Source organism: Eptesicus fuscus, chromosome 4 (assembly GCF_027574615.1).
Source record: "Eptesicus fuscus isolate TK198812 chromosome 4, DD_ASM_mEF_20220401, whole genome shotgun sequence".
In the NCBI taxonomy this organism is placed as follows: domain Eukaryota; kingdom Metazoa; phylum Chordata; class Mammalia; order Chiroptera; family Vespertilionidae; genus Eptesicus; species Eptesicus fuscus.
This window is the reverse complement of record NC_072476.1, coordinates 56577826-56596228: the sequence shown is the minus strand read 5'-3', so window position 1 is coordinate 56596228 and position 18403 is coordinate 56577826. Positions and strand designations below refer to the sequence as shown.

At 40.3% G+C, this 18403-nt stretch overlaps 1 protein-coding gene across 1 annotated transcript in view; it reads right to left on the bottom strand.

Annotated features, from left to right (window-relative positions):
• The window catches only part of CHD1 (chromodomain helicase DNA binding protein 1), an 80044-nt gene extending 62572 nt beyond the window's left edge, over positions 1-17472 (bottom strand). The window contains exons 1-2 of the mRNA XM_028149826.2: positions 17409-17472; positions 15135-15330 (exon numbers count right to left, since the gene is read on the bottom strand). Of these exons, the coding sequence (XP_028005627.1) occupies positions 15135-15187 (53 nt within the window). The 5' untranslated portion in view covers positions 15188-15330; positions 17409-17472. The remainder of the gene's footprint in view (positions 1-15134; positions 15331-17408) is intronic.
• Positions 17473-18403: the final 931 nt, after the last annotated feature.

Genomic DNA, 18403 nt, shown 5'->3' with positions numbered 1-18403 from the left:
TCAGGATGGCTGGTACTTAGTACGCACTCAGCATAAACCAGTAGGGGGTGTTTTACTTAATAACACTATCCCTACTTTCTAGCACTTTACCTGACAAACTCTGAAAATATACATATTTGTAAATTAACCCTTTGCACTCACTTGCTTTTTTCTCGATTCCTCTATTCTAATGCTAACCGTGTCGAGTCACACTCGACATCCGAGTGCAAACTACTTCCTCTTTGCTTTTTATTTAAAAACACCATAGCTTAAGTCTTACATATAATATTTCTTGTTCTTTCCTCCTGGTTTCTCTGCTTCTAATTTTCTCCTTTTGTATTTTTTCTTCCTCCAAGTCATCTATCTAATTTTAAATTGTTTGGGGGGGGGGGGATAATTTTAAGAAGCTACTTTTAAAGAAGCAGACATTTGGAAATATTGGGTCTACTTCCCACATGGTCACAAAGTAGCACTAGTTCCTTTCAATGATGCATGATATCCAATTCATGATGATCTCCACCCCCTTATCCCCAATGTCTTATACCTGGACAGCTTTATTCATGTATATTAACTGCTTGGCCCTTATGGCTCTTTCTCTCATTTATACACCAATTAAGACAAAATTTTAAATAGCTCTTCACAGCCTCCAAAATATTTTCATACTGTATTCCATTTTATCTTCACAACATCAACAAAAAATATATTTATAGGCATATACAGTGAGTTTTTCTAGATCCTTTGCAGAGGAGGTAACCTATCAGGGTCTCAGCTTTAAGGAGACGTAATTCCATAGTCAAATAACTTAATTCCAATCCCAACCCAACCTCCTGTTCTGAGGGCCTTACATCCTTCCAATACCCCATCCTCTCATATTTGTTCAGAATTTACTGCTCCTTCCTCCTCTGACTTTGATTTCCTTTTTATTCCTGGCAAGTGGAAAGTTTTCTCTGAAGTTCAGCCATGCACCTACTTTGATCCCCAATTTCACTTAGCATTTTTCATGTGTTTGTGGGCAGCAGTGAGTCCATATTATAAAGTAGTTCAGCCCATAATATGGCAGAATAGCGATCTCCCTTTTCTGTATCCAAATATCCACTCAAATCAATCCTTGGAACTAAGGAAAATACTGAGACCTGTACTGGATACATGAGAACAATGTGTATTCTCAAGTCAAAACAAAGATTCCTTTATATTACAAGTATTCTTTGCTTTTTTTATCACAGGAATTTGAAACTATTCTGCAATGGAACATAAAAAAATAATAAAATAACAAATGACCTTCTAAGAAAATGGTAGCAATGAGCAGTTGCTTTTCTTACCACAAGATCACTAATAGAAAAAACTGGCTCTGATAAATCTTGGAATAGATTTTAAAAAGTCAAGAAAGTAAAATTGGACTGGGTGTAAAAGTACTACAGAGGAATGAAAAGAACATCTCAAAACAGTAGCACTAAAGAAAAAAAGATTGCGTGTTTAAACATATGTAAATTAGACTACCTGTATCAAAGAGAGAAAGGACCATAAGGGCCAAGCAGTTAACATAGGTATTCATTAAGTTAGGGCCTTTATTTTAGTTATCTTTATAGACCATTACCCACTTTAACAGAACTAGAAAAACAATATGGAAATTAATAGGCATTGAGTAAATAATTACAATTTTAAAAAACAAATTAGTGGCCAAAGGCCATTAATGGCTTTCAAATTTTTAAGACCATAACTTATATAACAAATACGTTTTATATCATGAAGTATATATGCGTGTGTGCTCATGTATACATAAAAAAGCTTGATGAAATAATACTCTACAACAGTGCATTTTCTATTCTAGTTTATATTATTTCTTTCACTTAAAAATCTTATCATGATCCTGTAATGTGTTGCAACTCACTATTTAAAATATATTAGCCTCGCCCTAACCGGTGTGGCTCAGTGGACAGAGCGTCGGCCTGCGGACTGAAGGGTCCCGGGTTCGATTCCGGTCAAGGGCATGTACCTTGGTTGCGGGCACATCCCCGTAGGGGGTGTGCAGGAGGCAGCTGATCGATGTTTCTCTCTCATCGATGTTTCTAACTCTCTATCCCTCTCCCTTCCTCTCTATAAAAATCAATAAAATATATTTAAAAAAATATATATATATATTAGCCTAGAACAAGTCATTGAGAAAATGAGGTTTAGCTAGACAGATGATGACCGAGATCAGACTACCTTTAAATTCTATAAAATTATACTGTTAAAATTTGTTATCCATTTTATCTTTTACTACAAACCATAAAATAACTATTAAACATTTGAGCCCTGCTGGTGTAGCTCAATGGTTGAGCGTAGTAGACCCATGAACCAGGAGGTCATGGTACGATTCCCGGTCAGGACACATGCCCCAGTTTGCAGGCTCAATTCCAAGTAGGGGGCACGCAGGAGGCAGCCGATCAATGATTCTCTCCTATCATTGATGTTTCTATCCCTCTCACCCTCTTCCTTCCTCTATGAAATCAATAAAAGTATATATTAAATATATATTTGAGAAAAATCTGGAAAGCATCTATCCACCTATATGGTTCTGAAAACTTAGTGCCACTTCTTTTAGGAATTGAACAACAAATACAACAATTCCTTTTAGTTTTCTAAATTACCAATCCAAGACAAAAATCCTATTATAAAGTAAACTTTCTTAAAGCACAGTACAATTCTATCTCCTTAAAGTCTCTAACTGAATAAATGAGAATAAAGCTGCTAGAAATAGATGCTAGGAAGGATAACATTTAGCATGACTGTTTGGGTTTAATCATGTTGAATCTAAGTTAAAGACAGTAAATTCAAAAGTTTCTGTAATACAAGCATTCAGGAATCAGATGAGAAATAAGGCCTATGTATATATGTTTATACTTGGAAGTCACTAAATAATAGTTTCATAAAATACATTAAATTTGTTACTAATGACATGATACATCTCAAATTACCTATATAATTTATAATCACAACAGGTAGGTAAAGCTTGATAACGATTTTTTTCCTCATTGGTATTCCCTATCACGTGGAAGTCTAACATGTAGAAATTACATAATGTTTCAAAATAATCTTTAAAATAATTGTAGGAGGGGTCAGTAGTAGGTAGAATTTAGAAATTAAATTGGCCGTGAGATAAAATACGTTGAAGCTAGATGATATGTACATGAGTATTCATTTTATTGTTGTCACTACTTTTGCATACGCTTGAAATTATCAACAATTTTTAAGTTAGTACAAATAAAATAAATGTCTACATTTAAAACTTCAATTTTAAAAAGATAATCCATTTATATGAACCCTGGCCAGTGTAGCTCAGTTGGTTGAAGTATTGTCCCATAAACCAAAAGGTATCGGGTTCAATTCCCAATCAGGACATATACCTACATTTCAGGTTTGGTCCCTGGTTGGGACATGTACTAGCATGAGAGGCAACCAATCGGTGTTTCTTTCTCACATCAATGTTTCTTTCTCTCTCTCTCTCTCTCTCTCTCTCTCTCTCTCTCTCTCTCTCTCTTTCTCACATCAATGTTTCTCTCTCTCTCTCTCTCTCTCTCTCTCTCTCTCTCTCTCTCTCAAATCAATAAACATATCCTTGGGTAAGGATTGGAAATATATGTATATATTTATATGCTTTTAAATTACTTTAATGAATACCATCATACACACACACACACACACACACACACACACACAACTACAAAATTTCCAGCACCATATGCCTTGCTTTCTAACAAAATTATTTGTAATTTGGTGTTTCATCACAGTCTGCATATACCCATGGGAAAGTTTACACATAAAAACAACCTCCATCTACCGTGAGTCATATAGCAAAAAAAGCTAATCAATGTAGTATAGTATGACTGGGATAAGCTGCTGCACATTTGGCAAATGCTTTGATATAAAATACATGCTAAAATTGGAATAAAGAGATCATGTTTTTGTACTTGTGTACAACTAGTTGTAATTCTTTTCTTATAAAATTTCCTTTCAGCTCAAACTTGCTTTTATTAATGAATTCAGAATTTAGTTACAGAAGTGGAAATATTGCAGTAGTTCCATCAAATGGCAATAATCATATTATAATCTACCTCAAGCACAAAAAAAAACAAAAACAGTTTTCCCTGAGGGCATTTAGACTGTAACTCCACTCTTTCCTTATGGCCCCATTTCTTTACGTAAAAACTCTTCAGCAAAATAATTATTGCCTTCTAACATCATTTTTCCTGGATATAAAAAGTACTTTTTGTTTTATGAATTAGCCCGTCAAAATACCTCACCTTATAAAAACCACATTGCCAGGACTTTTCACACACATCAAATTTAAGATTACCAGGGTTTTAAATGATCTCTCACAAAATTTTTTTTTTAAACTTCATTCTGTATTTGGCTTGATGCAGAAATTAACCACCTGTCTTATAATCAAACTTCTCTGTCTCCTACATTTACACTGCTGAGGACTCTTATCTCTGTATTTACCATATGCACATGATAGTACAAATATTTAAGGCTTAGGTTTCTTGCTTGATTATAAACTTTAGAAAAGAATCCCCAATTTTAGCATTTTAGGATATCTATGACTTAGTAGTTGCTCAATCACCTAAATCAGCAATTTTCAACCAGTGTGCCTCAATAATTTTTAAAACACGCAAATACCTGACTACTTAGGGGAAATGACCTCTTTTCCCTTAGATTGTCACATTACAAAATGACAACAGCCAACAATAGCTGTTGCGTGTGAATGAGTCAAAATTATACCTGTTTTTGGTCACATCAGCAAAAGTATTTTTTTTTTTTTTTTTTGGTATGCTGCAGAATTTCAGTGATTAGTTTGTGTGTGTCACGAGATGAAAAAGGTTGAAAATCACTGATCTAAATTAAACGACGACACAGAACTTTATTTATAAAAGCAGCAACAGGAGAGATGTACAATGGCTACTAGGAATGGTTCATTAAGAGCTCCCCACTATTTTTGTGCCTTATGCCTCAACTCTGAGAGTTACTATAGATATTGGATCCTAGAAACCAATAGTTTATCCAGAACTTTGAGTGTCTACTGTATTTTAATCTCAATAATAACTATATCTCACCTAATCTATACATATTAAAGAAATTTTCAAATGTGGTTTAAATTTACTTAAAGTTGACTTAACTAAGCAGTCACCTAGCATCACAATGACAAATAATATATTCTTAAATATAAATATAAACAGTAATGTTTTCATTCATATAGGAGAGAACTTGATTCTGTAACAATAGATTCCTCAAGTTTCTCCCTAAAACCAGAGGTTCTGACCAGTCCATAGATTATAATAATCTTTCTTCAAGTTAATTTATAATTTTAAGACAAGGCAAGATACTGAACGACTCCAGATGAATAGCTTCATATATACGTATATGAATTTAGTATGTATACACATTTCCTTGGAACCTTGTTAAAATGAAAATTCTGATTCAGTAGGTCTGGAACACACACAGGAAATTTTAGGATGAAGGAATCTTTCTATACAGCACTTGGGTGAGGATTCATGATTCCATGTACTTGTCAAAACCCATAAAACTGTATTTCAGAGAGTAAATGTAATATATACAAATTTTTTTAAAAATCAATCCATGTGACTAAGGATCCCAGGGGAAGAATGCAAATAACAAATGAATCTAACTTCATTACAAATTTGTGATTTAACCATAATGAAGAGGGGAAGAGGGAGAGCTAACTTGAGTAACTTGGGAAAACAGTTTTTTAATTAGAAAACTGTAAGGCTAAATATACATAAATATTGTATTCTAATAAATTTGTTTCTTCTGGGAGTATTGCTTAAAAATTCCAAAACTGCACTCAGCCAGCGTTGTTCAGTGTTTGAGCGTTGACCTATGAACCAGGAGGTCAGGATTCAATTCCTAGTCAAGGCACATGCCTGGGTTGCAGGCTTGATCCCCAGTGTGTAACATGCAGGAGGCAGCCGATCAATGATTCTCTCTCATCACTGTTTCTATCTCTCTCATCCTCTCCCCTCCTCTCTGAAATCAATAAAAATATAATCAAAGTTCTTGGAGAAATGGCTGATTCTAGGGCAAAATGGAAGTGAATAAAAAGACATAGAAGCCAACCTGAAAGAGAACTCCCAATGAGCAAACCTAGAACAATGTGAGCCACAAAATAAATAATTTATTGGCTTACAACCCAAAGTATAAAATCCATACACGTAAGTCCATGTTTATATATAAATGAATAATTGAATAAATGGGGGAGAAATGACTTCTTTATAGAATTCCACTTAATATATGTATACTAGAGGTCCAATGCATGAAATTCGTGCAAGGGGCTCGGCCCGCGCAGCTGTGAGAGCTGCCCTAGGCCCTCACAGCCACTGCGGCTGCCTGGCTTCGTCCGGAAGGTAGTCCAGAAGGACATCTGGAAGGTCGTTTGGCTGTTTGACACGGGGCCACTGAGGTGGCCGCATGCCGAGGATGAAACATTTGTGAAATAATGTTTTTTCCTCAAAGTGACTCACTACCCGAGTTATGCTCAGTTTTTTGGCGAAGTTTGACACATCAAGCTCAAAAGGTTACCCACCACTGCTCTAGTGACATGCTTCAAAAGAAAACAGAATGGAAAGGGAAAAACGGTAATTTTACAGAGGAAAAATGTGGCAAATACTTAAGTGATGGCCAAGTGATGGTTAATATCATCAGTAATGCCACATGGATATTATGCTCCCCATACAATGTGAATAGAAGAGCATTTTCCCTCTGTAATACTCTTTCTAAAAACTGATAACCCTAGCTTAGCCTAATACAGGCACCAGACAAATATACAAATTTGGGGACACACTACAGGAGCGTTACTGGCCAGTAACTCACAAAAGAGTTAAGGAAATCAAGGAAGACTTAGAAACTTTCCCATACCAGAGGATACTGGGGAGAGTTAACAACTAAATACAACATGGTGCTCTGGATTGAATCCTGGAACAGGAAGAGCATGTTAACGGAAAAAAAACAATGAAATCCAAGTAAAGTCTGGAATTTAGTTAGTTTTTTCAAAAAGATTTTTAAATATTAAATTGGGTTTCCCCTCTGACAAGTGGGAATCATCACTACTGTGCACATCACAGGAGTTTTGTGAAGATGAACTATGATAAATTCATGTAATGCACAGTGCACTATGTGTGTTATGCCTGGCTCAGTCAGAGTAAGAGTTCAATAATCACTGGTTGCCATTATCATTGTTTCTTGAAAAATGAAATGTACCCAGCCTCTTACTGGCATGGCCTATGACACCATTTTTGTGGGATTCCCAGAAAATAAAAAGCATGTATAATAACAACAGCATTAATAACAAAAAATAAATAAAAATGGCAAGGTTCTTAATGACTCCAGGCAAATAGTTTCATATACACTGAGTGGCCAGATTATTATGATCTCTGAACGCATAATAATCTGGCCACTCAGTATATGTGTGTGTGTGTATGTGTGTTTTAGAGGTCCGGTGCATGAATTCGTGCATGGCTGGGGTCTGCCCACCCTGGCCAGGGGAGGGGACATGGGCGGTTATCCAGCCTGCCTGCTAGTCGAACTCCTGGTCGAGGGGACAATTTGCATATTAGCCTTTTATTATATAGGATATACACTGAGTGGCCAGGTTATTATGCGTTCAGAGATCATAATAATCTGGCCACTTAGTGTATATGAGGCCCAGTGCACAGATTGTGCACTGGTGGGGTCCCTCGGCCTGGCCTGCAGGGATCGGGCTGAAACTGGCTCTCCGACATCCCCCAAGGGGTCCCGGATTGCAAGAGGGTGGTTTTCAGGTGATGCACCCCAGAATCAGGCTCCCTCCTCTCTGGTTCCGAGTGCATCACCCGAGAACCGCAGCTGCCAAGTCACTACAGCTCAGCAGCTTCTGTGTTGAGCATCTTCCCCCTGGTGGTCATTGCACGTCATAGCTACCAGTCGGATGGTTGCTTAGGCTTTTATATATATAAATTTAATATGAAAACAAATCACTTGGGAATCTATTTAAAATGAAGATTCTGATCCATTAAGTCTGAGGTGGGGCCCAAGGTTGTATATTCTGAACAAGCTCCTAGGTGACCACAACTGGAGCTGCAACTTTTCTATTTCTGTATGTTTATGAATTTTCCATCAAAAATGTAAAACGAAAGTTTTCTCCATTTATTCGTCATCTCTTCACTACAAAGTACCCATGTAACCCACCAGTCATCGAGATATTAAATAAGCAACTTGCCTATGTAGATAAAAGTAATGTCTTTGAGAGTCAAGTCATACACAATTCTCTTATCCTAACGAGTCACCAATAAATCTGAATAATTTACAGTAACCTAGACTAACCACAATCCTAGGAAATTCTGTGAAAATCTTGATATAATCAATTCTACTTGGAGAGAGTAACCTATAACTTAAGCTCCTACTTAACAGTTTGAATTTTTAAAGCCTAAGAAATGATCTTGAACGATCTTAAATTCAATACATGTAAATTTGAGGGGGGAAAATTAATAGGAAAATATGCAGAAAGCACATACTGAACTGAGAAATTAACAAAATATGAGATGCAAAAGTCATACTTTCCTGCAATTAATGGCATCACAGGAAATTTTAAAAAACAGTTTCCTTAACTCACTGATTTCTAGCCATTCTGGCTTTGAAATTTCATATTTTCATATCTTCCTTAACATGCTCCTTAGTACAAATTTTTGAAATTTAAGAATGAACTTTTTTTTTTAAACTGAGATAACTGCGAAGTAAGCTCAAGAAACACCATTTTAATTGGCATGGCCTTTAAAAATTGTTCAAATTAATTTAGTGAAAGAAACAGATTCTGATAGCAAGAAATCTTTCTTTTTAAAAATATATTTTTATTAATTTCAAAGGAAGGGAGAGGGAGAGAGAGATAGAAGCATCAATTATGAGAGAGAACCATTGATCGGCCACCTCCTGCACACCTCCTACTGGGGATCGAGCCCGCAACCCAGGCATGTGCCCTACCAGGAATTGAACCCTGACCTTCTGGTTCATAGGTCGACACTCAACCACTGAACCATACCAGCCGGGGCAGAAATCTTCGTGTGTGTATACATAAGTGCAATGTTGCCAAAAACGGTATAGCACAATAGTATTCAACATAAAACTGTATATCGCAGAGTAAATGTAATATATCCAAGTTTGAAAGAGTTAGATGGTGAAAAATGTGACCTGTGTTCAGTTTAACCTAGACTTGGTGTTCCTTAAATTTAACAGGTCATTTAGACTATAGGGCTTCTCATAACCATTAAAAAGTATTTTAAAGACTGAATTTCTGTAAAGGAGATTTTCAGTTAGAACATTTCCATTCATCCTAATTCCTACTCACTGCCTACCCAAAACACTTTAAAAGTTGAGATCTAAAGATGCTTGAAGCATAAAACAATAATTAAAATATTTTCTATAAGCCAAGGAAATATAAGTGCAACAGAGTTCCTCTAAGTAAATATAAAATTTACACACACGTATTTAACACATATGTAAATATATTAAATCAAGCATTGTTAATACTATAAAAAGTAGTAATGAAAAAAATACAGAATTCGGAGGAACCAAGATGGCGGCATAGTTAAGCAGCTAATCTGCTGCCTCACACAACAATTTCGAGGGTACAACTAAGGGACAGAGCGTCTACCACCCAGAACCACGGGAAAGCTGGCTGAGTGGAAGATTTACAACTAGGAAGAGAAAGGAGCACAAACGCTGGAGAGCTGAGGTACGGAGGCGCGCGAATCGGGCTGGCAGAGGGTGACTGGGCGCGCGGTTTTTCTTCAACCCGCAGGGAGACAAGCTCCCGATCACTGAAATCCAGTTTCTGGGGACACTCGGGGGACCCAGACACCTACGGGGAGAGGCTGGACTCTCGGCCATCGGGTCGGAAAGTGAGAGTGACTTTTCCTGCGGTGGTGCGCCCAGCAATCATTGTTTACTGCGCTGGAGCGCGGGGCGCAGGGACTTGGAACCGTGGAAAGGCAGAGAGGGCTGACGCCAGCCATCGCCGTTGGCCACGCCCCAGCCTAGGGACGCCCTGAGACCCCGCCCCGCCCTGAGGCCCCGCCCCGCACATTCTACAAACCCGCCCAGGCTCCACACAGCGGCTTTTGCATATAAATGGCCTGTTCTGTGGCAGCTCAACCAAATTAACCGCAGCTCCAGTCAGACTGCTCCAAAACCGCCCAAGCAAAGGAGGAGAAAACTAGTTCTTGCTGTAGCTCCTGCTGGGGGACACACAGTACACAAGGGTACACCAAGAGTGTCCACCTCAGGTAACTGGGAGGCTGACCCGTTGAACCAATAGGACACCTAGTACACAAAGCTACCCTACCAACTCAGGGAAGCAGAGAATATGAGAAGGCAAGGAAACAGATCACAAACCAAAGAAATGGAGGAGAACAAGCGACTGGACATAGAGTTCAAAACCACAGTTATAAGGTTTTTCAAGAATTTCATGGAAAAGGCCAATAAATTCAATGAGACCCTCGAGGATATGAAAAAGGACCAACTAGAAATTAAACATACACTGACTGAGATAAAAAAATATTATACAGAGACCCAAAAGCAGACTAGAGGATTGCAAGAATCAACTCAAAGATTTGGAATACAAAGAGGCCAAGGACACTCCTCCAGAGAAGCACGAAGAGAAGAGAATTCAGAAAGTTGAAGATAGTGTAAGAAGCCTCTGGGACAACTTCAAGCGAACCAACATCAGAATTATGGGGGTACCAGAAGAAGAGAGAGAGCAAGATGCTGAAAACCTATTTGAAGAAATAATGACAGAAAACTTCCCCCACCTGATGAAAGAAATAGACTTACAAGTCCAGGAAGCGCACAGAACCCCAAACAAAAGGAATCCAAAGAGGACCACACCAAGACACATCATAATTAAAATGCCAAGAGCAAAAGACAAAGAGAGAATCTTACAAGCAGCAAGAGAAAAACAGTTAGTTACCTACAAGGGAGCTCCCATACGATTATCAGCTAATTTCTCAACAGAAACCATGCAGGCCAGACGGGAGTGGCAAGAAATATTCAAAGTGATGAATAGCAGGAACCTACAACCAAGACTACTCTACCCAGCAAAGTTATCATTCAGAATTGAAGGGCAGATAAAGAGCTTCACAGATAAGAAAAAGCTAAAGGAGTTCATCACCACCAAACCAGTATTATATGAAATGCTGAAAGGTATTCTTTAAAAAGAGGAAAAAGAAGAAGAAAGATAAAAATTATGAACAACAAATACATATCTATCAACAAGTGAATCTAAAAGTCAAGTGAATTAAAAATCTGAGGAACAGAATAAACTGGTGAACTTAATAGAATCAGAGGCATAGAATGGGAGTGGATTGATAATTCTCAGGGGGAAAGGGGTGTCTGTGTGGAGAGTATGGGAAGAGACTGGACAAAAATCATACACCTATGGATAAGGACAGCGGGGGGGGAGGTAGGGGCAGAAGGGGGTGGGAACTGGGTGGTGGGGAGATATGTGGGGAAAAAGGAGAAACAATTGTAATCTGAACAATAAAGATTCATTAAAAATAAAAATAAAAATAAAAACAACAGAATTCTAAGAATCAGGCCCACAAAGCTCAAATGCCAGCTATAGATTAATGACTAAAAACATTATCACACATCACCAACAAGTTCTGTCACTCTATAAGAACTTTCAAGAGCATAATTATAGTGATTCAAATAAATTCTCAAATTTACATTAAAAATTTAATCTGCAAAAAAACAAAAAAATTAATCTATAGGCAATCAGAGTTCTTCTGAGTATTAAGCATGTATAGCAATCATTCTAAATTTAGTAAATGTGACTATTTAATTCTGGTCTTAACCCATAAATCTATTTCTGAAGTAAATCATCATTTAAGATAACTGAAAAAAAAGTATTACTAGGATTAGAAAACTTGGTTGCATATAACAACATAAATTCACACAGCTAGAAACTGATGCTTTTAAATCTTCCCCTAGTATCTTTAGAAAGCTTAACTTCAATGAGATTGTAGACTTTGTGCTGAGTTGAAACTGATGTACAGGTGCATCCTGACCCACATTTCTTAGTAAATAAGTTTCAAAACTGACAGTTATAGCATAGCCAGAGACATTTTCCTATGTATATTTTTCCTTTCAGTAAATAGTTATAAAGAGCTTTCTATGTGGAAAGAATAAAAAAAAAAAACAAAAAACATTTTTAGTAGAAAGCTTATTATATACCAAGCCAAAATGTCAAATGACCTTTCTTAATTCTATTTCATTCCAGGAACTTCCACAAAGGAAAAAAATAATCTGAAGCAAAAATGCATTTAAAAACTCTAGCCAATAAAAAGCAAATTTACAATGTATATAAGTTTTTCAAGCAGAGTGCATTTCTCCTCTCATTACTCTATATTAATATTCATAGTTAGGGTAACTTCTGGTTTTTTGCAAGAAAATCCCTATATCTATGAAGTTCAACTCACTTTTTTAACTAGACACAATCTCCCTTCTCTGGACTGGCCTGTTATTAAAGCTTGGAATGGGGGGTGGGAGAGAACCTTAGAGTTAGTAACTATGACAGCAGAGCAAAGAAAAAGGATAGCACAGCAGCAATAAGGAAGAAAATGAAAGTAAAATAGAAGCAGGTTCTCCAGATAAACACCAAGGCAGTTGTAAGAATAGATAACACTTCTGAAGATATAAAGCCTGTATGGGTGAAATAATGACTCAGAATAATTAGAGAATATTCAATTATTTAAAACTAGAGGCCCAGTGCACGAAATTTGTGCACGGAGGGGGGGTTGTCCCTCAGCCCAGCCTGTACCTTCTCCAATCTGGGACCCCTCGAGGGCAGTCGGACATCCCTCTCACAATCCAGGACTGCTGGCTCCCAACTGCTTGCCTGCCTGCCTTCCTGATTGCCCCTAACCGCTTCTGCCTGCCGGCCTGATCACCCCCTAACTACTCTGCTGCCAGCCTGTTTGTCCCCAACTTCCCTCCTCTGCCGGCCTGGTCATCCCTAACTGCCCTCTCCTGCAGGGTTGATCACCTGCAACTGCCCTCCCTTGCAGGCTTGGTCCCTCTCAACTGTCCTCCCTTGCAGGCCTGGTGCCTCCCAACTGCCCTCTCCTGCCCTCACCTTGTGGTGGCCATCTTGTGTCCACATGGGGGCAGGATCTTTGACCACATGGGGGCAGCTATATTGTGTGTTGCAGTGATGATCAATCTGCATATTACTCTTTTATTAGATAGGATGAGTATGCATTATAAAAGATTAAATAAATTGATTTTTCAGGGTTTAATTTCTTTCACCTATACTATCAAATTTCACTTACTACTGTAGTCACCCCTTTGCTTCAGATATGGCAGCAAAATACATAAAAGATTACTGAAACAGGTCAGAATATAACAAAGCATAATCTCTTGCTCTCAAGAGTCTTATTTCCTATTTTGTGGGTAATTTGGTTCCTATGTTTCCTCTAGGTATTTCTACCTCTTAACCATCTCACTGCTCACTAATGAATAAGAGAAAATGGACAATGTGATTCTCCTATTCACTTACTACAGTCGGTATACCTGTAGAGATTGAATCAAAGCTGAGATTCATCTTATAATTTAGCCTCTCAACACTGATGATTCCAGTCAAACTGTTGTCTAAAACATTATTATACTAATATACATTAAGTAGTAAGATGAAATTTCAAAATCATATAAATTCTTGTTTTACAGTTAAGAAATCATTAAAAGAACTAATTAGTGCAAAGATGGTGTCAACTTCTGGTTTTATTAACTCCTAGACCAGTACTTGTTCAACTAAATAGTGCCGCTCTCCATAACTGCTCCTTTTTCACTATGATGCTCTTCTTATCCAGTCTGCCTATGAAAGCTGATAAACTCAATAGCCAGCAAGACCAGAAAATCTCAAGGCTCAAGTCAAACACATAAACTGTTTCATTGTCTAGCTAACATTTTTACTGAAATTCTAACTGCCAAAACTTTCCTGTTTCTTGTCCATCACTATAATTAATGTTTCAGTTATTTAGTATTCTGTGTTACATAAAATATGATGCAAATTATAATAAGCAAATAAGGAGCGCACAGTATATCAGGAACTATGTTAAGCCCTTTACATGTAGCATTTCAATCCTTAACTTTAAATAACATAAATAATACCGTAATTTTATAAGTGCAAAAATCAATTCCTAAGAAGTTAATTTGCCCTAATTCACACAGCTAATGCGTAGAACTGGGATAAGATATCAGGCAATCTGACTCCAACGTCCATATTCCCGATTTCCACATATAATAGCTACAGGGATTGTATTATTGTTGTGCAGATAACTCAACTTTGAGGTCTATAGATAAATTTAAAGACTCTGTATTAGAAAAGGTTTCTTACAAATTAAAACAGCTTAACATGGCTTATTCCCATAAACGGTATCTTCTTTGCAAATACATGGCTCAAGTAAGAACCTTTAACTCATTCATATACTAGTATAATTACAACTCAAATGTGAAATTAAATGGCGGAGGGCAGAGCACTGCAGCAATACTTTAACAAATGTCAGATCATTGACATTGTCCAGAACTTTTTGCAGTGATAGAAATGTTTTTTGTCTGTGTTGTCCATCATGGTAGCCACTAGCCACAAGTGACTAGTATTGGAAACGTGTTTAGTGTGACTGAGTAACTGAATTTTGACTATTTTGTAAGTTTAAAGAGCCACACATGGCTAGTGGATACTATATATTAGACAGCACAAGTAGAGAAGACAAAATGCCAGAAAAATATAAGTACAGACAATCTTACTGCTTTTATTTGGAGAGTGCATTAACAGTCATATCAATTTAAATGCCTCCTTTTTTTACTTGCTCTTGCTTTAATTATTATCCCAAACAATAGAAACCTCCAAAGATATAAGACAAACTTTCTATGAACTCTTCTTTGTGTACCTCAATGGAAAGAAAATAATTAAAATTTATTACCAAACAAGCTTCATATATTAGATACTTTTTAGTCTTTGGATAGCTAAGGGGAAGAATCTGAATCTGAAAACTCTGACACCTTTTAGGAAACTAAAAATAATCACAAAAATTTTCAATTCTCTCCATAAATACTTGATAATAAGTGCTTACCTTGATTCTCCACTACTGTTTCTAACACTTTCTTCATCACTATGTCCATTCATTGTAAATATCAACAAGTTTTAAAATGGAATATAAATCTTCCCAGTTTAAAAGATGAATATAAATACTCTTCCTTGAATATCAAAAACTGACAGATGAATTTTCTTCAACAGTCACAGGTTTCTTGGGACCCTTTTTGATTCACCTAAAAAAAACATATTAAGAAAATTTCACTAGAAGAAAAAAATTAAAAAGTCTATTTAGAACTTACACAAATTTAAACCACTTAGATTAGAGGTGGTAAGGAAGGGATAGAGATATTTTATTCAAAATACCCAGGCTTCTATCAACTACATTCCTGACTATTAACTAGAATTTAGCACACCATTGCTTACTTTTGACAGAAGAAATTAAAATATTTGTGGAGTGATAAGACTTTTTAGACTGATTGCAACTGTGTAGCAATAATAGGTAACTAAAGCAAAGTGGTAGTATATAACATATACATACACCCAAAGAATAGAAAATGGAGTCTTATTAAATACTTGGTCAAACAAATTAAGGAGGGAAAGGTTACCTTTAATTGAGCACTAACACCTATCGCCTAGAGAACTTCATATACTCAAGTGAGGGAAAGTTTTGCAAATGCTCACATGAAAGCAGAATAAAAGGATATTAAAGGGTATCATATAATCTTAACAAACATGTATAGGTCAAAACAAGTATGTCCGTCCTTTCACAAGTAAACCGATAGTGGACTGAAAAAAATTTAGACAATATTTATCCAGGTTGGACTTGCAGAGATTCCATTTTTTAAAAAAGGTAATAAAATATATACTATTTATTTTGTAATAAGGGATTTAGGGCAAAAATCATGGATCAAGACACTGCATTTCCACCTTTCAAGACACCAGCACAACACTGGAGATTCACCTACAAGCCATCCACGAATAAACAAAGGAGATCTCTGGCAGGGGAGGGAGAGGAAGAAGCGGGGGAAGGAGACGTCAGATCCTTCCCCAGCCAGAAAGTACCGAGACAGCCAACTGAGCAGAGCTGTCCTCCGACCTCAGCAACGAGAATTCACTCCTGTGATTTCCACTCCACAAGGAAAAAGAGGGTGGGGGTGGCGGGGGGGAGACAGGCCGTTGCCAATTCAATCATAGCAAACTCTGCATTAGATCGGGATTTTAATTCTCCAGAGACTACCGTCCAGTAGACTCTGCAAGAACTTGGGTTATCCAAAAAGTAACTATACCCTGAAACATTTATTACTGATGTGAAACATTCGTTGCAGCCAGTCAAAGAGCTTTACTATTAAAGTAGTCTTGCTTAAAAATCTAGATACTCTAGCAAACTGCCTCCCCCGAGAAGTCTCCCTTCGTAGAGAAAGTTCACTCCTCTTTCCGTCCTTTCCTTTTCACCTTCCTTTCGCCCCTCAAAATGGCTTTCTTTGTACACTGTAACTTCCTTTCCCCCCCGCATCTTCCTTCTCCAAGTCCTCTTTCTGAGACCCTTCTCACAAGTTCTGAAGCTCCAAGCGCACGCAGCTCTCTCCGAGCCCTTTAAGCATCTTAACGACGACTCTTCCCTAAGTCATTAAACCTCTTCAGTCCTCTCTATGTGCCCTGTCTCTGAACAGTTGTTTTGCTTCTGCTAAGTTTTCGAAGCAGTGCTCGACAGGACGCTAGGAACCTTCCTCCTCCCTCGCTCCAACGCAGTTTCCAGGCTACCAGCCTCCCACCGGAACGCACCCACCCCACTCCCCGCCTCCGCCCCCGGGCCTCCCCGGGCCTCCATCACCGTCCCGGAGTCTCTCTTCCCGCCTCAAACTTCCCACAGACCCGCCCCGCGCCCTCCCAGGCTCGCCCCGGCCGCCGCCCCCTCCCCCTCGCCGCCGCTCCCCACGTGCAGGGAGCCCGGGTCGCGGTGGGATCGCTGCACCAGCCGAAGGCTCGCCGCCTGAGCCTCGCAGCTCTCCCCCTCGCGGCCCCGCCAACCCCACGCCGAGAAGGCCCGTGGTCGGCCGCCCGGCTGCCAGTCCGCCCGGCGCGAGGATGCGCTCCGCGGCGCCGGCCTGCGCTCGCCACTCACACGCCCCCTGCGCGCCGAGCTCGTCCGCCGCCGCCGGCCCTCGGAGAGCTTGCTCGGCCTTCGCCCGGCGTCCGGCCGCTGGGCCGCCGCCCGGGCACCGCGCTGCCTCCGCCCTCCGCCCGGCGGGTTCCCGTCCTCCCCGCCACATCCTGACCCGCCCGCCCGCCCGCCCGCCGCTCCCTTTCTTACCGGCTGGCGTGCAGGATTCGCGGGGCGGAGGGAGACGACTCGGATCGGCTGTCTCCCCCGCGCCCGGGCCCGCAGTCTCTTCAGCCGAGTGAGTCCTCAGGCTCCAGGCGTCTCGGGGTAAGCCGGAGTCTGGGGAAGGGAGGGGAAAGGGGAAGGACGCGGCGGGGAAGGGGAAGCCCCGACCCGCGGCACCAATGCGCGATCCCCTACGGAGCGGATCCAACAATCAATTCATTATTGAAGCACCAACGGCGAGGGCAGCAAGAGCGACAAGTAATCAAGCCGTCGTCGTCGCCGCCGCCGCGGCCACGCGCGCGCTCCCGCTCCCGCCGCTTATCGGCTCTCAGAAGCCGCCATGACGCCGAGAGAGCGAGAGCGCAACCGTCTCGGTCGTAGCCGTCTCCGCTGCCGCTGCCACCGAGGTCGCCGTCGCCTCCGCCTCCCGCGCGACGTAAGCTCCGCGGCTCGCTCCCCTTCCTCACTCTGCGCGAGGCAAGCTGGCGGGCGGGCGGGCGCGAGCACGTCGAACCCTCCGACTGGCGCGCGGGCGGTGGGAGGAGCCACGCGGTGGAGTCGTAGGGCGTGTGGGAAGCAAGCGATTGGTCCAGAGTCCGGGCGGCGTGCGAGTGCGCGCACGCGCGCTGGTGGGGGCGCGCACGCCGACTGCGCGGAGGCCGGCGGACTCTGAGACAGGGCCGTGGGCCGCTGATCTTTGACTGGGCGCCCTCCCCTTAGCGGCCTTGAGTTGAGTTCCGGGAAGTGGGAGCTGCCGGCTCGCTCCGTGCGGGTATGGACTCTATTCGGGGCCGTTGCGCCAGGATGTCGAGTCTGAGAGACTGAGAAGGAAAGAGGAAGCAGAGGGGTGGGGAGGTAGCGAAGACTCTTTAACGGGGTTCGGGTAGCCGCGAAAGGTTCACACTGGATTAGTGAAGGGTCCGGGTCGAGCGTGGGGTCCGGTCGCCCAGGCCTCGGCCGGGGCTGAGTTGCCTGTCGGG